Source organism: Pelmatolapia mariae, unplaced genomic scaffold (assembly GCF_036321145.2).
Source record: "Pelmatolapia mariae isolate MD_Pm_ZW unplaced genomic scaffold, Pm_UMD_F_2 NODE_ptg000687l+_length_27485_cov_1, whole genome shotgun sequence".
Taxonomy (NCBI): Eukaryota; Metazoa; Chordata; class Actinopteri; order Cichliformes; family Cichlidae; genus Pelmatolapia; species Pelmatolapia mariae.
The window spans coordinates 1-27485 of NW_027052367.1; the positions used below are offsets into that span (position 1 = coordinate 1).

Genomic DNA, 27485 nt, shown 5'->3' on the forward strand with positions numbered 1-27485 from the left:
AGGGTTTCTGCTGTTTCAGTAGTTCAGCATTCAGCACAGTGAGGGAGATTCTGCTAATGATATTGTTATCCAGGAATTCATCCTGTTTGTTCTTCAGTCACTTCAAACTGGAAGTTGTTGAAGGCAAAAAAAAAAAATGCGTATTAATGTATTTTTATTTCATGCGAAGGGTTAAGTGTAAAAGAGGCTGTGTTATCGCTGCATTTCATCTCCATCAAACTAGGATCCAGAGCCTATGAAATTTGAAGAATTAATCTCATTTGCGGTTTTTCAAATATATTTATGAGGAATGGGAAACTGGAGGATTTCCGTTTTATTAGATAATATCACAGTTTTGAAAATAATTTTTAAAGTTCAGTAACCTTCTGGATAAGCCAGGGTAAATTTTCTTTACGATATAATGTCAAACAAATAAATCGTTATAATTGTTGTGTGCAAAGAAAGAACGACTTAAAAGCAAACCAAACAACAAAAAAATACACGGAGCCCTGAGAAGTGGCAACTTACGAGGATCACGTGAAGGCAGCACCGCTCTGATTCAGCGAAGCACGCGGCCATTCACAGTTTAAGGTCCCTCCGGTGACTCTGAATGACTAGCCCGAGCGAGTCTTCCCCCCCTCGCCATCCAGACACGTTAAACGCTTTTGGTGGATTTTTATTGGTGTTTTTATTTTTTAAACCAGCGAGTTAAGTCTGGCCTGAGTGTGTGCGTTTGAAACGATGCTGATGAAGTTGGAAAGTAATGAGCGAGGATGCTGAAGCTGCCGGCAAGCCCGCTTTGTTTGGAGGAGCGCAAGGCTTTTGTGCCGCTGTCATCCCGCAGCTCGTTCCCTGCTGCTTTGTCTTCACTTGGCCCTCTGATACCGAGCGGTAGGTGCACGTCGGCTTTCAAAGCACCGAGGCTTTTCAGCTCTGTCATTGTGTTACATGTGTTAGTGCTCTGCTCTCGGTATGCCTCACTGTCATGAAAAGAATTATAATAGTGGTCCAAAAAGGAAGAGCAGTGACAGGAGGGTTATCCTTGATGGGACTCTGTGGTACTCAGGGAGTGTGTGATGATATAATGATATTTATGGTAGTCTCACATCCACTCATCCTGGGCAAGGGGTGGCATTTATATCCTTGTTATCAATGGTAATTCCCATTTTTATGCCTTTTTAATTCATTGTCCTTTTGTTGGATTTATTTTGTACAGGGCAGTTTCCCTGCCTTCGCCCATCAGTAGTGTCAGCTGCCCCTAAATAATAGATTGGACCCTCACCACTTGGGGCTCTCACCTCATGCTTTTAATAGACTGCCAGGACGCCATGCATCGTTGCCTGTCTTACTGTGTCTTAGATGGGTTGCTGACTTGCGTTAAAACTGCACACACAGAACCAATGTACCTCTTGAGATTAATAAGAAAGTAGAAATAGTGGTATGGGAGGGGGGAGGGAGGGGTGTCCAGTAGCAGGAAATTAGACAAGTGAAATGTTAGCCCTGTCTGTGTGAAATCGTGGCTTCTGTAGACTTGCATTGCCATGTGAAAGATGAGAGGATCTGCCTGCCCTGAGTGAAGTATTGCCTTCTCAGTTCCTTTGTTCCCTCCACTCTGCTGGTGTGGCTGCTGGCTGGCAGCCTGTTTGGCTGCAAGACCCGCTTTTATTCTTAATTTCCCATTTCGGCCAAGCATTAGAATCCCATTGGAGATTCATGCTGTGTCAGGCACTGGTGTAAATACATATATTACATAATCAGCCACATCTTGCCAGAACTCTTAACTGTGGTGTTTTTGAAAAGGAGACTTCATTATTAATGACCGTGTCATCAGTCGAGGTATGCTGTGTTAGATAACGGGCCGGGCTGCTGCTCTCTGTGTGAATAATGGTGTTTTTCACATTTCAGCGATGGTCAGTGCCCGCTTTGTGTGTGCGCCTGTCGTACAGTTCACCTGAAGACACTGAACCTGAAGCAGACATTGGTGTTTTTGTGTGTGTGTGCACCTGTTTCTCCTTTTGCTCAGCTACTATGGTGACCCTTCCCTTCAAGGACACTGGCGGAGTCTGCAGCTCTGTATTAATACGGAAATTATTATTCATTTTTGTCTGAGAGGTTACCCTGCTTGAGAAGTTAACTATCTCCATGTGCATGGCTTTAAAAAAAAAACACGCTAAATTTGTAGAAATTTGTGTGCAAACACTTGAGCTTTTTGCTGCACAAGACTGATGGGTTGCCGTCAGGTAAAATGAATAAATGACCTTGAATCGCCATAGAGGCAATTCATGGTGATGTACTGTCGCTGCATTGCTTTTGCAGAGAATTCTTTTTTTTAATTTTATTTATCAGTTTGCTTGTCTTCTGACATTATGGTCTACCCTCCCGCTGACCCAGCCAGACAGTTAACCAATTAACCACTCAATCAGTCTGTCAGCCAGCCGGTCAACCCGTCTGACCAGCAGCAGCAAGCCGGCTGTCCGGCACGCTGAGATCTCAGCCGGCACCCAGGGAGCCTTTTCTAATTACCAGCCTTTGAGGCTCTGCCAAAACATGCAAAACCTGTTTAGTGGGCATGGTGCAGAGAAATAAAGTTCAGTTCTGCTGTGTTATTGAACAGCTTACTTAACCCTTGGTTCTATAATAAACCCCAGCGATTTTCCTCACTTAGTATCTTGTTAAAAACACAAAGTGCTGTCATTATTTTAATTATCCTAGATGTATATAAAACCATCCAAAGGGCGACAGTACTTGGAGTGTGCAGTCCTCCACTCTGGGTTGATGACAAATCCCTGGTGGCACTCCCGAGTTATAGTTATAGAGTTGCTATATCTAACAGTCTGGGGTATACAAAGTATCCAGAAATGCCACAGTGCACTTTTTAAAGGTTGTAATTTCAGGTGGAAAGGAAACGAGGCAAGAGACGTTACTATTCACAGCTTTCCTGTGGAGAAAACTTCCAAAAGATGGATTTCTCTCCTGGTGTATGTGATGCATTCACTCGACTAAAAGAGCTCACACCACAAATGCTGTTGTTTGTTTTGTTTTACACAAAGACTAAAACCAAATAAAGCACAGATATTGAAGTACTGCTGCCTGTGACTATAAATCAAAACTATTGTAATGTAAAGTTTGGATGGGTTTTAATAGCAAAAATACTGTTGATATTTGGTCACTACTGTACATTTATTCCAAAATTAGCTTTCTTTTTCCTTTTTTTTGTGCTTTACTGCACCCTTTTCATGGTTGTAGTGTGTTATGTCATATCAAGAGTGAAAAAATGTTCCCACAAATAATTTCATTTAAGAATAATGATTATTTGAATGTTCAAACACATGCACATCCTAAATAAAAGTGTCCCATATTGTGGCAGTGGATGCTAGTTACTATAAGTAGACACTCTCACCTCTTCTCTGTTATCATCTTTATTTTGATGTACAGTTTGAGTGATGCCCTAAATGTTGTCCTCCTCGATGATCATGTTCAAATTGAAAAGACTGAACAGAAGACATGTTAGAAATCCAGACCAGACGCTTTTTAGTGTATGTTAATGTAACAAGTTATATGTGTTGTCATTGTCAGAGTTGAAGCCACTTTTACAGGACCTTGTCTTTTTTATGGAAGAAGTCAGCCTGTTTCTTCCATTTTATGTCTTTCTGATGATATCACCTCCAGTAGACGGTCATCATCATATTTCACAGCGACTCCTCTCGGGAGACCCAGCTCTCTTCATTACTGAGAGCTGGATTTGTTCCTGCCTTATAAGCTCAGTGCTATTGATCAAAGAGCCAGCTGTACTGTCGCAGTGGATCTATAATGGGTGCATTCATCAACACATCTAACAGAGTTATCGATCAGTAATAACTAAATAATGATTAAATTATCAGAACCTTTGGTAGTACAGTACGTTTGTAACAGGTGACATATGTGGCTTCTTGTTTTTTGTTTTCCACCTCCCGAAATTAAAATTGAGCAGCATCAGGTAGCCAATTATAGTAGATTAATTGTTAAAATCATTGTCAAGTAAAACTTGACACATTATAAGAGTTTAGTAACTGTTTGGTTAAATTTTTGTACAATTCAGTGATTTGTCAACCTTTAGGTTCTGGACTGTTATTAGGTTAAAGACATTCGTGTATTTTATAGTCCTTTTTCAAGTTTTCTTTCAAACAAATAAATAATTGAGTCAGATTAATCAATACTGTCATTAACCGTTTGGTACAGACCTGTGTTAATAGTAAATGCAGTGATATAATTCTCACACAGCTATCCAAGCAGATTTTATGTTCCCTGTTCATCATGTCCCGAACTTTATCTGTTCACTGTTGATATTGTTTATTTAAACTCGTCTGCTTGTAACTACATTATATGACTTCAGTGTACTGTACCTTTATTCTGTGTAAGCTCATTTTAGCTCCATCTTTTTATTTTGGGAATCTCCTAAGGCAGCTTTGAATGATTCACAGTTCAAACGAATCCATATTTGTTGATCCTGGGTTAAAAATAAAAAAGTTTCATCTTATTAGAATGTACTGACAGCATCTGAATTTTAGTATTTGTGGGGGAAGAATGTGGAGAAAATCGATGTTCACATCTCTAAGATCTGGTTGAAGGGGACCTGTTAAGCTAGTGTCCAGCTCATATAGTAGCTTTGCATGATTATCATGATAGAGTGAGAAATCCCTGCTCTGTGACATCACAAAGATTCACGAGCAGATAAAATGTCTGAAACAGTGTTTAGAACAATCTGAACCTGAGCTTTGGGCTCCTGGGGATTGTTTTGTACCTATGGTGACCTTTTTGAAACTTTGTCAGTGTTTTAATATGAGCATCTATATATGTAAAAGTATACGCTTTACATTTGGTATTTGTCATGTAGTTTAACGTCTTTCAGTCTTAAAAAATGAAAGCCTGAAGCCAATAATGGAAGCGAGTTGCTTTTTGCTTGAGTGTGCGTGCCTGTTTCTGCATTTCTTGAGTGCATTAATGCACGCAGGAGCTTGTGTGTTTAACTCCTTTCTGAAATGGAGGGCAGATATTGTAAGAGCTCTCTCAGGGCAGCTTGTCTGTCTCCGGAAAAAAACACTCAAGGAAGCATCGCTCACTCCGAAGCAAGGTGGAGCGGTCGTTACCTAACTGTCAAAAATCTGTGAAAAACCAGCTTGTGGAGCAAAAAAACAATCGAGACGATTTCTCTTTGTTGTCCTGTAGCCAAGTGAGTTCCGCTCACACAGATTGTTTCACATGGATACACCCTCTAATTGATGCTGATGTAGTGTGTGCCTGTAGCTGAAGGCTGAGGTCGGTGGTGCTCACAGTTTGGTGCAGTCGTGTTTCTGCAGCACTTAGGGCCTGTTGGGGTTCACGCGAGTTGACTGCAGACTTTTCTCGTCCCGCGGCTCGGCATGTAAAAACGACTCTTTTGCTCCTCGAGCGATTTCTGCACGACAGTGTGAATGAGTCTAGAGAGGATGCAATCGACGCACAGAGTAATGTGCCTCGCTGCTCCATGAAGTCACGCATCAGTAGTTTGGGTTTCTGTGCGATCATTAGTGCCGTCCCACTTGGACTCGAAGCTTTGACCACATCAAACCTGAATGGCTGCTTTGAATGAGTTTCTAAAGTGATGCTTTAAATATAAAAACCTTTATGGAGTTGCTCGATTATCTACTCACTGTTCAGCTCTATGAAGTATAAGACGATGAGAAGCTGTCAGATATGAGGTGTTTTTCTAGAGCTACGGACACAGTTAACGAAACGCTTAATATATGTATATATATGGGATAAATGTTTTAGAGATTGGTATGCTTTAAAGTTTTGCGACCTAATAATTAATACCAAATCTTCTTATATTTTCCATTTTGCTCTAATGAAATGATGCTAGTTGCTCTAAATATTAAGGAATAAATGAGAAGGGCAGATGAAGGTCATCATTGCAGCGGACAAACAAAGTAATGCAATTTCTGACTTGTATTGATTCCACTCTTAATTTATGAGAACCAGTATTTGGCAGTTGCTCTCATTAAATTAAAAAAACCTGTTTAATCTTTGCAATCATGATGGATTTCCATAAGACAGTAAAGAAATGCATGATTATACTGTTTTTATGTATATAAAAGCCACACAAGTGATAGAGATAAATATACGGAGCCAAACAATAATAGCCTTAATTAGTCTAAAAGTATGTGGGCATTTATTGGCTTCACCTGGAGAAGGTCGTAGGTCTTAATCTGAAACTGGCTTATATTAGAGTCAGGACTCGAGGTCTAATCTCACCTGGTTAATTAGTGTACGAGTCAGTCTTTGTGTTGATGCACTTTCTCTGTCGTTTACATGTTACAGCATTACACTATTAGCGCATAACTCGACATGTTCTGCATCCATTTCATATTAAAAGCACTGCAGGGTTTTATGTACCTTACACAGCTGTAGCTAGTTGACCTGATCTGTATAACTGTAGGAGGCATCAAGTGTTCTTTAAAAAACTCTGTTAATCTTCTCTAGTTTTAGTCTACTGCATCCTATTACTATTTATTTATTTAATAATCAAACTTTACGAGATGTTCATCATTGTGATTTCCTCCCATCTCTTCACAAGTGAGCAGTGTGGTGTGTCAGCGTTGGACTGCAACCACCAGCACCAGCAGCGGCCGGAGGTCAGGACCATGAATCTGTATGGGGGCGGTGCCAGTGGCGGTGCGAGAGAAAGAGGAGGAGGAGCAGAACATTACCGGGAACAGCAGCGGCGGCGCTCCAGCGATCGTTCACGCGACTCCTCCCATGAGCGGGGAGAGAGCCAGTTGACGCCTTGCATCAGGAATGTTACTTCTCCCACTCGGCAGCACGGTGAGGAGGATAAAGGTGCTTGTTGTAGATGGTAAAAGCAGGCCAAATATTCTCTGCATTAACCGTCCACATTTCTCCATCCATAGACCGTGAACGTGGCGAAGGAGGCTCATCATCCAGGTCCTCCAGCCCACGTCCACCCAGGGTTTCTCTTCCCCATTCCCACGTAGGACACATACCTCGTTCCCTGGCTGCTCCTGGAGGTGACCACCACTCCAAAACTTTGAGCCAAGGATCCTCTGATATGATCTACATCTATGACCTGAGCAGTAAAGAAGGACATCGCAGTGGGCTGAGACTGGGAGAAAGAGTAACTCTCATTGTGGACAACACACGATTTGTGGTGGATCCTGCTATTTTCACAGCTCAGCCTAACACCATGCTGGGCAGGTAATTGTCCAGACCACATCAGAGCACATTAGCCAAAATGCTTTTTCTCTTGTTGTATTTGAGAACTTTAAGTTTTATTTTTTTACCAACAAAAATAAGTATTGAGGTAGTCACTCTGAAAATCAGACCACAGGCAAAGAAAAAAAAGTTCTCTGTTAAATTATGACTGCATAGAGATAACACAGGCCAGGTATATCATCAGCAGCTTATGCATTTTAGTGAACACAAAGCGTGCAGTACAGATAGATGGTCATTTATCTGTTCAGCTGTTGTTTGCAGTCGTTAAAAAAAACCTGCCGTGTATTTTCAGGATGTTCGGTTCTGGACGGGACAACAATTTCACTCGGCCCAATGAAAAAGGAGAGTTTGAGGTGGCAGATGGTATCAGCTCCACTGTCTTCAGAGCCATCCTGGTGAGAAAGGATGTGTGTCGGTCACTTTCTGTGTAATCCTCTCATTAGTGTTCGCTTCACTGTCATTTCTTTCCCTGACTTTGTCTCAGACTTTTCCATTTCCCCTCTATTAACCACAGACCCAATGAGTGTCTTCTCCGTTGTATAATTATTTCGGCATATTCATTCTTTTTTATAACCTTTCTCTCTCTTTTTTTCCATCCTGTGTTCAGGGCCCAGAACCTCTCTGAAAACGTTGGATTATTTGCATGATCAAAAAAGTTTTTAAACTCTCATTTATTATGGTTATCATAGGTCCTAAAATAAATATGTAGTTACCCACACAGGGATTGCAATTACAGAAGCAGCAAAGTACCTCAAACAAGCTGATGTTGTATCCTAAAGACACAACATCAGCTCTTTTTATTCTAAGAAGCAGTGCTCATTGAGGAAAGTTGGGGTCGTATATCTGCTGAGAATATTTGCAGTCTCAGTAAAGTGTCTGTTTCTGGTGGGATCCTATAGATACAGTCAGACTTTGCTTCTTTTGCATCCAGCCACATGCTGGCATATTCTAGTGGGTTGCAGAGGATAACAAGCTGATGTGAGTTTATTTAAAATTGAAGCTCTTCTTCCATCTGTTCATATGATGTGGGCTAAATAGAAGCACCCGTACATTGCAGTGCAGTTCAGTCATATCCACCTATCCTGGTATAGTCTTGTTAAGATTTTGGGGGCTTTTGCTGCAATTCAGCAACTCTTGCGAATTATTTATGGTCCTACATTTGTGTCCCTTTTAGAGAGGGATTGTGTGACGGAGATATTCAGTCCTCCAAAATGCTAGAAGCGGGTGGCCTGACAGCAGAGACTTTATCCACAGGTAGAATGCTGGTTGGCTTAAAATTGACTTGAACAGTAGAGAGTAGAGTAGAAGAAGAAGAAGGAGCAGATGAGAAGCATTAAAAATCGCCATAGTGGACATTTTCATCTGTTTTAACACTCCACTTCACTACAAAGAATTTCTTTGTATATTATGATTTTTATAGTCACCACATACATGAACAAGAATATTACCATATTACTGCTTGTTCCATGTATTTTTCACACACTGCACCTATAAACTACCAGCACAATACCACACCATGCACTTTAGTCCCCACACTTGCTGTCTGCTTCTTCATTCTGTAGCCCATCACCATGTAACACGCTCACACTCAGAGGTAGATTCATGTGAAAGTCCTATGTGCAGCTGTACTAGGTGAGTTATAGTATCACTAAAATGTCAGTTTGTGCCGTCTAAAGACGTCTAATACATATTAAAGTTGAGGCACTGCAGTTAAATGTAGAGAGAGGAACTAAATGCTTCCTGCTCTTTCCTCTAACATAGATTATTACTCTTTTGTCATTTGTTATGCCCGAAGAAAGAAAGAATCACTTTAATTAAATACTGCAGAATTTAAATTGTGCCAGGTGCAGCAGAGTACTTACAGTGAGGATGCAAAAATACATCAGCCAAGTGTCTTGTCGCGTATCAGCTGCTAACCAACTAGTAAATAAGGTGACATTTACCGGTGTCACTGTCCCTCATTTATCTGCTTTTGTCATAAAAGTTTTGCAGTGGCTAAGTGTTCAAAAATAACACGATGACGAGCTGATAGGCAGGTTTTTTTCTAATTGATGGCACAAAAGTGGCAAACAAAGAGCACAGTTTCTCTCCATCACCTGATATGACCATATCAGTTTTTAGGTATTTATCAAGTCAGATTTTATACCCTTAAATTCTTTTCTGCTAAAAGAAAATTGAAGGGGAGAATTATTACAGCGTGACATGTCGACGGCCGTAATTAAAAGCAAAACTGATAAAGAAGGAGCGGGAGGTAGGATTTTCTTGTATGCACCAATTGACAACTAACCCCCAACATGAAAAAAACCCTGTCAGTACAAACTATTGCAAAAGCACTCAACACGTCGAGAACCCACAGCCCCTCGGGGCATGCTTTGATGGGAGAAGCTGGCTTATAATGCTAATACTGTGCGAACAAGCTGAAAACAAAGATCCCTTCTGAAAGAAACTTGGCCAGCTTTAAAAGGTGAATCTGACCCAGAGGCTGCAGGACTGTCTGGTTTGCTGGATCGAGTAAAAGTGTCTTGTAAGGCCGTAAAGGCAACTTTTATGTTAGTGGAGCTTTTTACAGAGGGGGAAAAAACTGCAGGTGTCACGCTACATGTTTTTATCTGAGAGTACAACGGAAAGAGGAACTGATGGTGAAAATGTGAGATAATGTAAAGACTGTTATGCACAGATATGAATACAGTTGTGGTTTGAAATGTTTGGTATGTATTACAGCATACTGCTGCTTCTTTTTCCTGGACTATTTACTGTCCAGCTGAAAGAGCACCCAGTGCACAGACCGCAGTGAACATGCTTGTTCATTAATGCTGATTTCATCTGTTCATAGCAAAATAATCATTAGCACAACAGCAGCCTGAGGAGAGGAAATATTCTGAAAGCCGTCCAAGTTATCCGCTTCCAAAAGTGTTTGTGGCAGGTGTAAAATGTTATGTGTTTGCCTCTTCTCTTTGGGAGAGCATTAGTAACAACAGGCGAAAAGCTGCTCGATTGTGGTCGTGGTATAATGGATTTTGGCAAAAGCCTGCATGTCTGTGGGAATTACACAAGGAGACATGAGGCAGAGCAGGAAATGAGATGTGCCAGAACTTTCTGTCCTGTGTGCCCCGAGTGTCTCCTCTCTTTCTTTTTCTCCCCATCAGTAGAAAGTCTCCTGGGTAACAGCCACCGTGAGGGTGCACAGGGACAGACAGAGGATGGAAAGTGGGGCAGGGAGGGAGGCTGACGTCGGAAGCTTTTACTTTCATCACCCTTCACCCTTTCTCCTCTAAGCCTCTCTCTCTCTCCTCTGTGACGTTGCTTTTTACTTTCATCTCCACTCGCTCGCTCGCTCGCTCTCCATCCCTCCCCCCACTCCTCATCCTCTCTTTCGCTCTCTCGCTCTCTCTCTCTCAGCAGCAGCAGCATTAATAATGGCGCCTTGTTTTTTCTCCCTTGCTCCTGTGCGTGCATGAACATCCACCGCTCCGTCCGTTTATGTGTGCGATTGCGCCGCTGAAAATGGCAGGATTACTACAAGTCGGGGATAATCCGCTGCCCTGACGGCGTTTCCATTCCCGAGCTGAGGGAGGCATGTGACTACCTCTGTATCTCCTTCAACTACAGCACCATCAAGTGCAGAGACCTCAGTGAGTATCTAAACGGCTAGCTGTTGATTTACTGCATGCACACTGATGTAGTTCCTCCTTCTGTCAGTGCACAGTTTGGTGAGTGTGTTGGTTTTTTACTTCTTTTGTTTTTTAATAGGAAAAAGTACACGTCTCTGCATGTTGCATGGGTACAGGCAGTTACTTCAGGAAGAGGAAAGCAATAATTTCACACTAACAGGCTGGATATTGCTCATTGTCCTTTACTGAAGCCATCAGTTAAATGTGGAGCAGATTATGCGATTGATGTATTGAGAAAAAGAAAGAGCATATCACATCTCTGTAGCTGAAATAACATTGTTTGCTTAAATTTATTGCACAGCTACATTGTACTGGTTTGTGACAATGCTACGTGTGATGGACGTTTGTTGTTGTTGTCGTTGTGCATGGCTGTGCCTCTTGTTTGTGTGTCTGAGTGTGTGGGAGGAGTGGCTTCAGCGCGCAGCTTGCTGCTGCTCTATGCTGAGCTCTAAGTAGGTCATGATTAGCTGTGAGATTCAGTGCTTGTTATGCAGGCACATAACAAGCCAAAGCTGGTAAATTTAATTAATCCACAACAGGATGGGATTTTTTTTATTCTACTTTTTAGAGTTCTTTTTTTCAGTCAGCATGTCTCTGATTTCAATTGATTGCTGTTCCAGGTAGAAACACCAGGGATGTACTGATATATCAGCTCAGTATCAGAATACCCTGTTCAGTGATACTGGCAAATAAGATTACATTTACCGATGTCACTGGCTGATATTTATCTTTTGTGTCACAGTACAGCTTACAATTATTAATTAATAAACCTTAAATCTTAATAAACATTAAGTAAATACAACCACAGGTGAGCAACAACACATGACAAGATGATTGGTTGGCGCGAGGGGGAGGAAGAGTCAGAGATTAATAATAACTAATGATTAAATGCAAAGTGGTGCATGAACACATGGTGAGTGAAAGGGGACACCCGATCCAGCCCTGACGGTATACTTTATCAAAAAGGAAAGTTTTGATTAAAAGTAAAGAAGGTGCCTGTCTCTTGAATCCAAACTGGGAGCTGGTTCCACAAAAGAAAGCTGACGGCTCTGCCTCCCATTCTACTTGTATACACCCTAGGATCCACAAGTAAGCCCGCAGTCTGAGAGAGACTTAATTAGTTAATTAAGAAGGTAAGCAGCAGCCAGGTGCTGCTAATCAAATGCACTTGATTAACTGACCATCAGCAAGTGTGAGCACTTTTGAAAAGTTAGAAGTTTAAAATCATCATCAAAGATCTTAGAACAGCAACTGTTGCTGCCATGATGTCAGTCTGGGAAAGGTTATAAGGCCATTTCTAATGATTTCAAAGTCCACCGTTATACACTGAGAAAGATTATCCGCAAGTGGAAAACATTCAGGACAGTTGCAGTTCTTCCCAGGAGTGGATGCCACAGGAAATTCATCCCAAGGTCAGATGGCGCAATGCTTAGAGAAACTGCAAAAATCCCAAGAGCTCAGACTCTACAAGCCTCAGTTAGCATGTTAAATGTTAAAGTTCATGACAGTATAATAAAAATGAATGAACAAGGAAAGGTTGTTAGGAAAAGCCTCTCCTCTCTGAAAACAAAGGGCTGCACAGTTTAGATAAAGTTGCATCTGAGCAAACCTCTTCTGGAACAATCTCCTTCAAAGCGACGACACCAAAGTTGAGATGTTCAGCATTAATGCACCGTGCCACATGTGGTGAAAATCAAACACGGCATATCAGCACAAACATCTCGTATCAACTCGCAGCACAGCGTTGGAGGTCTATGCTTTGGGCCTGTTTTGCAGCCACACTGAGGCGTATTTTAGAGTCAAATGTGAGGGCATCTGTCTGAGAGCTAAAGCTTGCGGTGGAACCTTAAGAAAGCCGTGCGTAAACAAATGCCCGCAAACCTCAATGAACTGAAGCAGCATTGTAACGAAGAGTGAGCCACAATTCCTCCAGAACACTCTGAGAGACTGATAAAGACATTCAATGAACGATTACTTCAAATTAGAGCAGGGCGATATGACCAAAAATATTTATCACGATATACATTTGAAAATTTGCGATAACGATATAACTGACACTAGACAAATTACTTTACAACTCCACAACTTTGATGGGTTTTTTTGCACTAATAATGTATTTTCACTTAAACAAGCAGCTGTTTTTTATGTGCATTAAAGTTGTATAAAAATGTAAAAGTGCAAATGCAAATTCCTCGCTGACAGTTTAACCAAAAGGCATTTCCAGTGGAAATCGGACGACATATCCTCAGCATAACCATGTATAATATCCACAAAACTTAAAAAGAGGTTATACACACACAATACGGTAATATTATGTTGAAGCACAGTACGTATCACTCCGCGAGGCGCCTGCCTACGATAGCCGTAATGCTCCGACAATCCATCAAGCGGTGCGGGTTCGTAGCTTAGCAAAGTCGTACTGAAACATTTGACAGATTTGCGAGCGCCGTGTACGACATAAAATTGTTTAGAGGTCAGTAAACACAACCAGAATTCATACATAAGGCACACGGGATTATAAGGGGCACTGTCTATTTTCAGAAAAATCAAAGGATTGATTTTAAGTGTGCCGTATTTTCCAAAAAACACGGTAATAACGACGGCCCGCTAGCACGCTCTACCAAAAATAGTGCTTTGTTGTGTATCTGATGGACGAAAGCTAAACCAGTTCCACACCACTGAAGTTGCAGCATTTTTACAAACCAGTTCTGGTTCATCCGTTTCATTCAACGATCCGCTTTCTCCTTTCTCATTCTCCGTTGCCGCCATGTGCTAATGAAAACAAAGGCACTGCGCATGCGCGTTTTACCCATATTCTATCGCGATATTTCATTTTCTTATCGTTGCTGAACATTATACCGGTATTACCGTGAACAGTATGATATTATTCCTGCTAAAGGTTGAATCATGTGGTGCCTCCACCACCACCTAAAGCTTCTAGTCTTCTTTAGAAATAACTTCTGTGGACACAAACTGCATTTTCAGAACTGTTAGTCAAATTTGATTAAAAAAACAACCCACAGTTAAAAGGCTCTTCCATATGCTTCTATTCAGGATTATCTGAGTGTCTCGACTGTTTCTATTATTAATCCAATACAATAACAAGTTTGATACAGATAGTCGTTCATGTGGAGTAATTAAAGTCTTCTACTTGCTTTGATTGCTTATTAGAGCAAGAATTACAGCTCAGTATCGTTTCTGGCTTCTGCTTTCTGTCCACAATGACGTCTGGTCTGTTCGTCCTCAGGCGCCCTCATGCACGAGCTGTCCAACGACGGAGCCCGGCGTCAGTTTGAGTGTTACCTGGAGGAGATGGTGCTGCCGCTGATGGTGGCCAGCGCCCAGAGCGGAGAGAGGGAGTGTCACGTGGTGGTGCTGACTGACGACGATGTGGTGGACTGGGACGAAGAGTACCCACCGCAGATGGGAGAGGAGTACTCGCAGAGTAAGATTTCATAGTGAACCCAGCTGCTCCACTGATCTGGTTTGTTAGCCTCATAACTGGGTGACAGTAATCTGATGGAGGCCGTGCTCCACTTTACAGAAACCAGGTTAAGGTACCTCGGTGTGTGAAAGCAGGCCACAGTGGCACGAACACTTCCTGCAGCTCCCGCTTACTTTCTGTTTGTGTGGCTTTTTCTTGTTTACCTTTTAAATGTCTCAGATAGGGCAGGAAAGTCGTGCATTCGGAGAGTTGTGGGTTTTGCTTCATATTTTAATGCTCTGACTTCACATTAGTTCGATTTTGAATGTATCTCTTGTCTTCCGCAGTCATCTACAGCACCAAACTTTACCGCTTCTTCAAGTACATCGAGAACAGAGACGTGGCCAAGTCGGTGCTGAAGGACAGAGGACTGAAAAAGATCCGACTGGGAATTGAAGGTACACCAAAAAGGGCTTTTTGTTATTGGTGGCTTTCAGAATAGTTTTTGTCTTCAAATGCAGTCTGGTCCTTGAATGTCTAAAGGTAGCCGATGTAAAATATTTTGTAAAAGTAATTGCTTTCAAAGATGATGTCACAAAGAGTCCTTATCAGCTTCCTACAGACTGCTTTTTTTTCATAGCCAGGCTGGCACAGGCACAGCTCTGCTCAGCCTTTAGCTCCCAGTGGCAACCAAGACTAAAACCATCACAGATGTATCATCAAGTGCAGCAGCTTAGAATCCTTTAGGTAATTTAACTCAATCAGTGATGCGGTTCTGTTGGCTTCATCGGTTGGCGACCTCCGGCTTGCACTGGAGCGGTCGTGGCCGAGTTTGAAGCAACGGGAATGAGAATCAGCACGTCCAAGTCCGAGGCTGTGGTTCACAGCTGGAAAAGGGTGGAGTGCCCACTCCAGGTCAGGGACGAGTTACTACCCCAGGTGGAGGAGTTGGAAGGAGCTGGAAGAGTTGAGGGAAGTCTAGGCTTGTCTTATCAGGCTGCTGCTCCCACGACCCAGACCTGGATAACTGATCGATGATGGATGGATGAAAATGAATTAAGTCTGAAAAAAGTTCCACCCTGACCCCCCCATTTTTGTTCTGCATGATCACTTTTTTCTATAACTCTGAGCTATAGATATCTCAGGATATTCAACGTTTCAATAGTAAAACTGTACCAGTATGTCTGAGACATAAAGTCACAAACTAGGTTTGGCACGTTGGATGTTCAGTCTGCTTTGTGACAGATCGCTGGAACCCAAGGCACAAGAACAACATAGCCCCACACGGTGCTGTGACCCTTGGAAATGTTCCCCAAATGCACTTACAGGATTCCAGGCTCATCTTCTAGTTCAGTGCCAGAATCATTGCTAATAAGTGACCTCAGTTTTTCCACCTTGATCACAACTTTTTATCATCACATGACAGGTTCTATAAACAAACAAGTTAGCAGTGGAGTTCCTCAGGGGCCTATGATGGGCCCAGTATTTTTCACCCTATACTTGTTTCCCTTGAGTTTCAAAATAAAATTAAATTGGTGAGCTCTTGTCCTAGTTCTTCTCTATGTTTAGACCACATTGGTGTCTACCGTCTCCTAATACAAGTGACTTGGTGAGGTCATGTCTGTGTGAGGAGAGGATGGAATGAATTCATTTAGGAAACATCAGTCACCTTCTTGATGATGCTTTATGATGGACTGCTATCTAATCGTCATAAGCAGCATAAATGTCTGCAGAGTACTTCAGCTCACATTACAGTACTTGTCATGAGGGCTTGTTATGCCTGCTCTGCCTCCTGTAGTTCAGGAGGAAGTTGCTCTCCGATGCATCCCTTGGAGTATACAGTGGCTTGCAAAAGTATTCGGCCCCCTTGAACTTTTCCACATTTTGTCACATTACAGCCACAAACATGAATCAATATTATTGGAATTCCACGTGAAAGACCAATACAAAGTGGTGTACACGTGAGAAGTGGAACGAAAATCATACATTATACCAAACATTTTTTACAAACAAATAACTGCAAAGTGGGGTGTGCGTAATTATTCAGCCCCCTTTGGTCTGAGTGCAGTCAGTTGCCCATAGATGTTGCCTGTTGAGTGCTAATGACTAAATAGAGTGCACCTGTGTGTAATCTAATGTCAGTACAAATACAGCTGCTCTGTGACGGCCTCAGAGGTTGTCTAAGAGAATATTGGGAGCAACAACACCATGAAGTCCAAAGAACACACCAGACAGGTCAGGGATAAAGTTATTGAGAAATTTAAAGCAGGCTTAGGCTACAAAAAGATTTCCCAAGCCTTGAACATCCCACGGAGCACTGTTCAAGCCATCATTCAGAAATGGAAGGAGTATGGCACAACTGTAAACCTACCAAGACAAGGCCGTCCACCTAAACTCACAGGCCGAACAAGGAGAGCGCTGATCAGAAATGCAGCCAAGAGGCCCATGGTGACTCTGGACGAGCTGCAGAGATCTACAGCTCAGGTGGGGGAATCTGTCCATAGGACAACTATTAGTCGTGCACTGCACAAAGTTGGCCTTTATGGAAGAGTAGCAAGAAGAAAGCCATTGTTAACAGAAAACCATAAGAAGTCCCGTTTGCAGTTTGCCACAAGCCATGTGGGGGACACAGCAAACATGTGGAAGAAGGTGCTCTGGTCAGATGAGACCAAAATGGAACTTTTTGGCCAAAATGCAAAACACTATGTGTGGCGGAAAACTAACACTGCACATCACTCTGAACACACCATCCCCACTGTCAAATATGGTGGTGGCAGCATCATGCTCTGGGGGTGCTTCTCTTCAGCAGGGACAGGGAAGCTGGTCAGAGTTGATGGGAAGATGGATGGAGCCAAATACAGGGCAATCTTGGAAGAAAACCTCTTGGAGTCTGCAAAAGACTTGAGACTGGGGCGGAGGTTCACCTTCCAGCAGGACAACGACCCTAAACATAAAGCCAGGGCAACAATGGAATGGTTTAAAACAAAACATATCCATGTGTTAGAATGGCCCAGTCAAAGTCCAGATCTAAATCCAATCGAGAATCTGTGGCAAGATCTGAAAACTGCTGTTCACAAACGCTGTCCATCTAATCTGACTGAGCTGGAGCTGTTTTGCAAAGGAGAATGGGCAAGGATTTCAGTCTCTAGATGTGCAAAGCTGGTAGAGACATACCCTAAAAGACTGGCAGCTGGAATTGCAGCAAAAGGTGGTTCTACAAAGTATTGACTCAGGGGGCTGAATAATTACGCACACCCCACTTTGCAGTTATTTGTTTGTAAAAAATGTTTGGAATCATGTATGATTTTCATTCCACTTCCCACGTGTACACCACTTTGTATTGGTCTTTCACGTGGAATTCCAATAAAATTGATTCATGTTTGTGGCTGTAATGTGACAAAATGTGGAAAAGTTCAAGGGGGCCGAATACTTTTGCAAGCCACTGTAAATGTTAGCTAGGAAGCACTAAAAGCTTAGAGGAAGGTGCGCTATGTAAGAATCACTCTATTTACCAAGCTAAAAAACACAACAGCAAACCTGGAAGGAAAAACAGTTGTAGGTCATGGAAACAGTTTCACAGGAACAAACGGGAGCTTTCCTGCGGGCCTGCAGAGGGACGTTTTTACCCACACTACACACAGTAAATGATGTTGTTTAACAGGTTGTTAAAATCTAAAAGGCTGAATCTGAGGCAAGAATTTCCACAACAACAGTAAAATGCCTGTAAATGTGGCTTTCATTACATGACTTTTAGGAAAATGTTAAATGCAAGCTCTAGCTTCATGCTAAAACTCTCAGTAACACTCGCCTCTATGTGTGAAGCCAAGTAACACTTTTTTCTGGCATGTCTCAAAGCTGAAGCTCGAAAAGAATCAGGGCCACACATCCCACATTTTTTCAATTATCAGTAATTAACAATATCCAAGTTGAATTTTTTTTGTAAAATATAGGTTAGTTTGATGCCATCAGCAGAGTCTTGTTGGTTTATTTTCCCATCATATTATATTAACTCAAACAGTGTTTGAGTCAAATGGTGAATTTCACAGAGTCATTAGTTATAGTTCAGCTGCTTAGTTTGGATTCGGGAGGCAGACAGCCTCTCTACTTTTAAGATTTGGCTTAAAACTTAACTTTTTGATAAAACATAGTTGGGGCTGGATCGGGTGACTCTGAATCCTCCCTTAGTTACACTGCTCTAAGCTCAGACTGCTGGAGGAGGCTACCCATGATGGTTTTATACCAATAACAGTATGTCATTAACTTGTGTGCACTCGCACCTTTAGTGAGTAGTTGTTTCTCCTCATCCTCCAACCAATAGATGCTGTTAATGCGTATCTGTCTGCAAGCTATTTTGCAACCCAGCTCCACTGGAGCTTGTTTTGTCCTGATTACATATTGTTCCTTCCTTCCCAGGATACCCGACCTACAAAGAGAAGGTGAAGCGACGCCCTGGAGGCCGTCCGGAAGTCATCTACAACTACGTGCAGCGCCCCTTCATCAGGATGTCCTGGGAGAAGGAGGAAGGCAAGAGTCGGCACGTGGACTTTCAGTGCGTCAAGTCCAAGTCGACCACCAACCTGGCAGCGGCGGCCGCAGACATTCCGCAGGACCAACTGGTGGTCATGCACCCTCCCGGGCCGCAGGTGGACGAGCTGGACACTCTCCCCCAGCAGGTGGTGCTGGGGCCGGCGTCTGAGAGCAGTGCAGCCCCCCAGCCAGCACAGGCCTACGAGGGCCTGAACCAGCAGGCTCAGGACGGCTCGAGCCCGGCCGCACACAGCAACCAGCAGCAGCAGCACAGCAGCGGCAGCCAGACTCAGGCCACTTACCGCTACGAGCCGGACCCCGACATGCCGTCACCCTCTGCATGAGACGGTTTGCTACACACTCCCCCCCTCCACCTCTGTGTTCACACCTCCAGCAACAAGTGCTTTCACCTTCACCAACAAGGCTTCTCGCATTCTCATCACAGCTGCACACATGTTGCCACCTAATGAAGCACACACACGTCTGATTGGCCTTTAGCAGCCAGCAAGCACACAAAGTTGTAGAATTTAAGCAGCGTGTTGCTTTCAGTGTGAGCACAGACTTTTCCAGTGTCTCCTCCACCACCACCTCTTCCTCCTGAGTGGCAAAACACCAGTTTGCCTTGTGTTGCACCTCTGCTGCAGCTGCTTTCAGTCCACACGGCGTCCGAATGAATGAGAACTAGAAGCACATCAGCAAACCTCCCCTCCCAGCTCTGTTTACTCTTTTATTTGTCAACCAAAGGAGAGTTTAGTGGACCTTTGTGTACACGTGAGGAAAGATCTGTTTTACATGTGTGAATGCTGAGTGCTGTGTGTGTGTGTATTGTAGAATACTGTACCTCACTGGGAAAGTGGATTTCAGTGCCTCTGCATATTTCTGTGGGGGGGCAATAATTTGATGTGAAGATGGACTCTTTTTCTTGTGTCGCAACGTTTCACACAACATACATGTGTTTACTTCAGAGGGGTGCACTACAGAGCGGGTTCAGCATTGCCAGACCTTCTTTGAGTTAGCTGATTCGACAGTAATTAAAACCCCAGTATCCCAGAGATGACGGTAATAATGGTGGTTATAAGTTTTCTCTGTCAACACAGATGTTCTGCACGCTTCCATAAAACCAGGTGTTTGATGTGGCTTTTTACACTTCTTCCTCACAAATCTGATCGAGTGCCATTTATCTCACTCTGAGATATTATAAAGAGGGGATAAATAGTGTGTGTATATAAGTAATATAAATAAAACAGCAGAAGGCAACACTGCTGTGGATTAATAAATTAGAACTCGGCATGCTCGATGTGCTGCTGTTTATTTGGACAGCTGGATATCAGAGCTATGAAACTAACTGTGTCATGCACAGTTTGCAGAGCTGTAGCTTTACGGCGGGACTTGATGGTATGCTCTGCAAATAGAAATATGCCACTTGCAACAGATTTTAAACCAAAACTCTGAATTTGCTCCGGATCAGATTATATGATCATCACCTGTTAACTGAAGACTGATTTTCGTTTTGCAGTACACCCCTCTGATAAGTTAGGTCTTAGTTTAAGTCTTGTTTATTTTCTGCTCCACTCCTGAGTCTTGACCGAGGTGCTCTGAAACTCTGCACAGATCCATCATCACTGCTGCGAGCACACAGGATGTCAGAAAAGATGCTGAACACGTTTTTTGGTTTGTTTTTTTAAATAAATGCTATTTACAACACCTTCAAGAATCACAATTGCTTTCTTATTTAAGCTGTTTTCTTCATGTCTCAGAATTAATGAGGTCTAGGAAAGATCTAGGTAAGCATCATGCAGCTGCTGCAGATTTATACTGTCAGTCTCCTGCTCCACCACATCCCAAAGGTGCTCTATTGGTCCGAGATCTCATCACTGAAGGACTTTGGAGTAAAGAACTCTCTTTCATATTCAACAAACCAGTTTGAGACGATTTGAGCTTTGTGTGGTGACATGGTGTGTCATCCTGCTGGAAGCAGCCGTTATAAGAAAGCTACACTGTGGTCATAAAGGGATGGACTTGGTATATACATGGCAGAAAATGAGTCCTCTTGAACCTCTAAGGTGCTTATGGTGATTAAAATCTCCACCTCAGATGTTTCCAACACTGGCTGTTTACATGTTAATCACTCATTAATAAGTCAAACATTGTGTCATTTGAATGCAAGCCTGCCTGCTGAAGCCTTCTGCTGTTATAACAGCTTTACGTCCAGGTCTTGGCGCTGCACACTGCTTCCAGGCTGCGGTGTGATTAGTGATGTTTGAAGCCTGCAGATGTGATCGGCGTGCAGTGACTCAGCTTTAGAAGACATCCCTCCAGATGCAGCAGCACTGAAAGTTTTGAAATATTAAAATTCAGATGCCTTCTCATAACACGCAGAGTCTCAAGAAGAAGCTTTACTTTCAATTTTTAAAGCGGCATCTGAGGTTTTGTGAAGCTTTGGCAGAGGATGAAAGAAATGCTCAGTAGCAGGAAAACGACCCAACCTCGGCTGGACAGATCAAATATAGATACGCTGCTTCCACTGGAACCATGATTAATGTACGTCCAGAGTGTCTGCTCATGCTTTGAGCAACTTTACAGGGCCGCGGGAAGCAAACCACGACGAACCTCTCGGGTTAACCTACAAGCTCTTTGTCCTGCTGAAGTGTGCTTTAACCGCTCAGCTCTATTCAGCTGCCTGTGGCGGTGGAGAAGCAGCAGTAGCAGCATTTCTCTGTTGCAGATTCTGCCCGAGCTGGATGGCAACACCATATAAAAATACCAGCGGCCTTCACCGATTGGCTGAGAGTTGTGAATGAACCCAGCAAGCGACTGTAAACACAGGCGAATCCTCGATGACAGAAACAAATAATTTTATTTGAAAAATATTTCACTGCTGATACATACAATACACTCATCATACTCATATATATTTGCATAAAGTATACTCTTAACATGATAATATTTAAAGATTTGATACATTATCGTCAGGTGGGGCAGGGAGATATCAACAAGGAGAACACTTTATTGTAGTGTGTAGAGTAGAAACACTTAAAACAGAAATAAACCCACTAGAACAGATACAGAGGGGACCTTGCCAGCTGCTGCCTGGTTGGAGGAGGACGGCGGAGGCGGAGTCTGAGCCCGGCTTATACTTAAGCGGCTGAGGTCCAAACAGCAGCTGGTGCTGCAGCTGCCACGCTTGCAGCATTCAGCCTCCTCAAATAAGGATTTCTTTTAAAAGCTGCTTTGTTTTCAGCCACAGTTGGTCGATGTTAACATTGTCTGCCCACGTGGAAATAAAACAGGTGACTTGTATTAGCCCAGCTTGTGTCTCACATGTATTTTCTTTGAAAGTTAAAAACAGAAAACCCATCATGAAAAAGTGTTTTCCTCAAGTGTTAGAACACTTCTGATGTGGGCGGGGCTAAGTTTGACAGGAAGCCTTGTGTTTGTATAAGAAGGTGCTGGTCATGGTGAGAAGCTGAGAAGTTATACATCAGCCCTTTAAAGACCTTTTTCATGTCATACACAAGAACACAGTTTTATTTTGTTTATGCTTTGCAAATAGAGCGATGAAGAAAACTTATTTTGTTTCTGTGTTTTTTATTTATTTACTTTGTTTAAATACATCTCTGGGATTTCGTCTTTCAGACTCAAATCCAGGCTTTATCTCTGCGACTGCAAACCGGAGCCTTCATAATGTATTTATAATGCAGCGCCATTAAAAAAATATTTCCAATCATCTAATTTGATTTTTTTTTTGTTTCCAAAATAGATTTCAGAAAGTTAAAAGGCAAATCTGATTGTGTCTTTGCTTCTTTTGGTTTTTGTCATGTCCGCCTCTAATTTATCTGACAACACAAAGGCCCGGGGCTGTGACAGCAGAGAGGTGAAGAGGTCAAATTAGGGATCATCTTCATCATTGAGGGAAAAAAAGGCTACTAAAAATCTCTCGTGACCCCCAGAAACTGTTGCAGGAAGTGATTAGAGATGTTGGTGAGCTCCATCTTCGTTACAAAGTCCTCTTTGTTCACCAGCAGTTAGTAAGGTAGTTTGAATTAACAGTTGGGTGAAACGGGCAAAAAAAAAGAAAAAAAAAAGACCAAATTTAAGAGTAACTACAGTCAAATCCACGTATGGCAAGTCTGCAAATAAATCAACTCAGAGGTTTTTTTGTTTTTCAGCTTCTTTTAGCCCCACCCAGGCTGGTTAAAAAAGGGGGTGGATCCTTCTGTGGGGGGTGTAAAGTAAAGCCCAAAGAGTACATCCAGTCCCCTCTGCTGAGAACACAGTTCAACACAAGACTGAGAAGCTGAAGGATCAGTGAGGGGGTGAGCAGGTGGAGACCCTGTAACCCAAGCTTATAGGTTTGTATGTGAGCAGGCTGACACCGTGTCGCCTCCCGCATTGTCAATAAAATGGCAGTGAAGAACATTTCCTCATGGAGGAGCACTTGAACAGTCCTGGTTTGCTGTCGAGCACACTGAGTGTGCCCGCCCATACAGCTGCTGCTCCCACCGGACTCAATTAACCCCCCCCCCATTAAAGCCTCGTTCTTTGTTCTGACAGCTGTCAGAGCTTCACTCCAGCTGTTCGCTTCTCTCCTGCAGAGCGCTCGCTGCAAGCACTCAGAAGCCCACCAGAGATAAACGAGCAGGAGGCCGTCCACGAGGAGCAGCAGATCTTCACTGATGGTCTTTTTTTTTTATTATTCCTTTGAAAGATTCCAGCATTGTAGGTCAACCTATGCACCAAGACTGTCTTATATTCAGAGCTGGTTTATGGGTCTCTCCCTGTGGGACTGTGCTGCTCGGTACTCAGAGGGGATTTAGGTTCAGTGGAGTCGCACCCGTGTTTATAGGCCTTGTTTTTGAAATAATGAATGATGAGAGTAGATTTACACTTTTTAGCCTTTTTGGTCCAATAGAAATCAAAAGGTTTACAACAGATTGGAGATTTTCAGTTGGCTAAGCTGATTAAGGACTGAGCTTGACTCTCATGCAGCACTCTCTCTTTCACCTTTCGTATTGATGCCTGGCAGCATGTCGAGCTACAGACACTGCCGACGTTCTCTCAAGGTTTGGGTCTTGGATCGGTTGGGTTTTTTCCTCCTCTTTCTTCTTTGGGGAGAAACTTAACGCAAATAAAAGATTTGGCACTTTTTTTTTTTTTTTTAAATAGATGACTTCTGTAGTTTGGACTTAAGATCACTACTGAGCACCAGTCATTTAAAAAGCTTCAGTGGTGAAAGGAAAAAGCTTAACGTTTGTTAATAAAGCATCACTTGCCAATAATGCGAAGATTTAAAACTGCAAGTGCAGCAGGTGAGCTAGGAACTCAGTAGAGATGACGCTGGAAAAAAAAAAAGATTCTGGAGTCTGCTCGAGTCTGAGTGATGCAAATTTGTCACAAATTACGAACCAAACGGACTTTCGAGGCTTTGTCATCAGTGAGTGTGAGGATCTGTGTGGATGTCTGCTCGCCTGCCTGTTCTCTGTGACCACATGGACTCATCCGTGGAGAATCTACACTACACTGCGTCCACGCCCGTCTACCTGCAGAGAGCATTTGGATTGGTATGAGGAAGAACCGCTCTGTGGGCTGAAGAGAAAGATTAAGTTCTAAAATAAGAACCAGAGTATTAAAACCACTGCAGCCACTGTCTGCTTTTATTCTGCATTTTTTGATCTTTCATGTTCATGCGCAAGAAGACAGTGGCAGTACCATCGATTACGTCGTGTTATTACTGCAGCCGTGTGGCGTTTGGTCCTTGGTAGGTGTGTGAGAGTTTAGACCCGTGGCTGTGTTTAGTCACTCTGTTAAATCTATCCACGATCCCGAGGCTGTTCTAATCGCCGGCTTTATTTCACCAGCGCCTTTTAAAAAGACGGGAACATGTGACGCAGGGAACGCACGACCCCCGACCTAACGGAGCTCCTGCACACCCGTCTCGCTTACTGCTGGGATTTTTATTATATTTGCAATGTTTCAACTTATTCCTCCTCCTTCCGTATGGGAAGCATGTCCGCATTCACTAGAAAATGACAGTAAAATAGTAAAAAGATCAGTTTGATTTATAAGCAAGGCCACACAGGCCAACCTTTTAAACCTTACTGGTCTGTTTCTCAACACACATACAGGCACACGCACAGGGATCCTCAACCCAACAACCCCCCCTCAATTCCAGCGCTTTCGCCTTTTTTTTTTTCTAGCATCCTAATGCCTCTCTCAGAAGCCTTGCAGGCTGTTTGAGTGAACACAGAAGGAAACTGAGAAGTTCGGTATTTCTGAGGAAACAGACGAGGATGAGCAGCTTGGAGTAAAAGTTTGCGTAAACTCTGGAAACAGCAGCTGGGCGGTGCCTTCCAAAACAATTCAGTCTTTACAAAAAGAAAGAAGAATTTAAATACGTGAGATACACCTGGTAGTGGAATTTTGGGAATAAAGGTCCTCTGAGTATCTTCTGTTGTGTGTTCACGTCCTCGTGCTTGTACAGTATCCTACAGGGAAACCTCAGAGACAGGGGGCTCACCACCCAACACAACACCATTAAACTTCTGCCACTGTCTCGAGTGTCTTGGGGGGGGGCCTTCTGTTAATTTGGGTTGATGGGGTAGAGAGTGAAGGAGCATCGACATGTCAGCACCGCCGTTGTTTGAGAAAAGGTTTCTCACCGTGGCAACGTTAGAAAACCAGCACTGGAAAAATTTGCATCTTAACAGGATCTCAGCTCCACCTGCAGGGAATGATGAACTAAAAACTTGGGGGTGAAACCTAACGGCCATCCAGTCTGATGGACACCTAAAGAGAGAGGATCTCTTCTGTATCTACAGAGCGTTTTTTTTTTCCTTTTTTCTTCCTTTTTCTGTTAAGATGAGCATTTTTGCGGTGCCGTCATGCACACAGGTTGGAAAACGTGGCAACCAGACGTCGACCCCACGTCAGCAGCTCCGGCTCGTCCCTCCCAGCTTCCTCACAACGGCCAGGGTAGGTCGCTGAAGTCGACGGGCCCCCCGAGGCCAGCGTCCGCCTCCAGCAAGGACATAATGACAGCCATGGCTGCCTCGTCGTTGCTGGGGCTGCTGGAACCGGGCTCATCCATGATGTCTATGCTCAGGTGGGAGTTGTCACCTTTACAGAGAGCAACTTGTTAAGAAGATGACTGATGAACAGGACATAATCATAAAATGACAGATTTACTCAGTGACTTACTCATGATGGACTGGTTGGAGTAGGGGTAGCCAACAGAGTCGGGTCCAGGAAGCAGCCCCGTGCTGGGCAGCTCGGGCGTCCCTCCGTTCTGAATCTGCAGAGGTGACATGAGTAAACATCAGTTCAATGTAAAAACATTGAACTTGGTCAGTGAGAGCGAACGCTGAGGTTCGTGGAAGCATGAACTTGTTAAACTGGTACAAGCAGCATTTTTATCATGATTAAAACAGGATAAAATAATTTTGTACATTTTGCTCTTCTGGGTTTGCTTTAGGGGCATTTTTTTCAGGTTTTAGACAGACCCATGAAGTTCCTGCACTATAAATGCTAAGATTAGACCAGACGAGTTTGGTGTTTCAACAATACAATTATGTCTAAAGTAGAGATGAGGACAGTTATTCTGTTAGGGTAGTGCAGGAGCTAGAGCAGTGGTGTCAAACATGAAGCCCGGGGCCCAGAGTTGGCCTCTGAAAGACTCCAGCCCACTGGATGGCTCTGAAAAATGTGAAGGAGCGCATAGATTTGCAGTTTTAACTGTTTTTCATAAGTTTTACAACTTCTCCTAATGATAAAGAACCCCGATTAATTACTTCATACGGCAAAGTAATTTGGTAATAGATAAACACTTAAATGACATAAAGTTCCTGTTTTTTCCGTATTTACTATATAAAATTACGATTTTTACATTAAGTACACAGGAAATTTTCTCTGAATTAACAAAAATGTTATATTTTACAATTACAGGACAGCCTGGGCAAAGAACTGCCAGAACGTTTTCTGTAATTATATACATTTATCGTGTAGTCTAAGGAGCTTCTTGAAGATGTTTCACCTCTCATCCGAGAAGTGAATCATCTTCAAGAAACTCAGACTACGATGACCTGGATGACTAAGAACCATCACAGACATTTATCGTGTAGTTTCACTGATTCAGCTCACTCAAAGTCAGAGTCTGTATTTGACCCACATTGTAAAAGGAGTTTGACATCCCTGCCCTGGAGGGTCAAACTGTTTAATTTTATCCTAAAATAAATAAATGTGCATGACAACAGAGAGATGACAATACCGAGCAAGTGATTTACAGAATTATTTTATTAGTAGTGACTTTTAAAGACACCATCTCAAAATAAAGGACATCTAAAGACTTTATTTTTCATGTTTTATTTACAGATATATGAAGATTTTTTTTAAATGTCCTGCAGGAACCCTGAGCACGTGGCCCTCACCACAGTGCACGGTCACAGAGAAGCACACAAATTAAACTGCTTTCAGGTCAATTAGGTGTGTGTGTGTGTTACCTTCTTGCCCCCTGGGGAGCAGGTGTCGGGTGGAGGTGTGCTGGTAATATTCAGAGGGCTGGAGCCACAGCTGGAGGGGGAGGAGCCTCGAATCCTGATAGGGAGAAAAATAACAGCAGTGTTTCTGAAACAGATCTAGGC

The 27485-nt window shown here is 42.9% G+C and overlaps 2 protein-coding genes across 2 annotated transcripts; one reads left to right on the top strand and one right to left on the bottom strand.

Annotated features, from left to right (window-relative positions):
• Positions 1 to 564: 564 nt before the first annotated feature.
• Positions 565 to 20555, top strand: LOC134623494 (BTB/POZ domain-containing protein 10-like). The gene is made up of 8 exons (XM_063468608.1): positions 565 to 870; positions 6572 to 6819; positions 6906 to 7209; positions 7520 to 7622; positions 10739 to 10859; positions 14146 to 14343; positions 14670 to 14780; positions 18736 to 20555. The coding sequence occupies exons 1-8, from the start codon at positions 743 to 745 to the stop codon at positions 19191 to 19193; spliced, it is 1671 nt and encodes a 556-aa protein (XP_063324678.1). The 5' UTR covers positions 565 to 742; the 3' UTR covers positions 19194 to 20555.
• A 1128-nt stretch (positions 20556 to 21683) lies between these two features.
• LOC134623493 (basic helix-loop-helix ARNT-like protein 1) lies at positions 21684 to 27438 on the bottom strand (the record flags this gene model as incomplete). Its single annotated transcript, XM_063468607.1, has 3 exons — positions 21684 to 25965; positions 26047 to 26140; positions 27345 to 27438. Coding segments are annotated over 3 exons (346 nt in total), but the record flags the coding sequence as incomplete, so codon positions are not given.
• Positions 27439 to 27485: the final 47 nt, after the last annotated feature.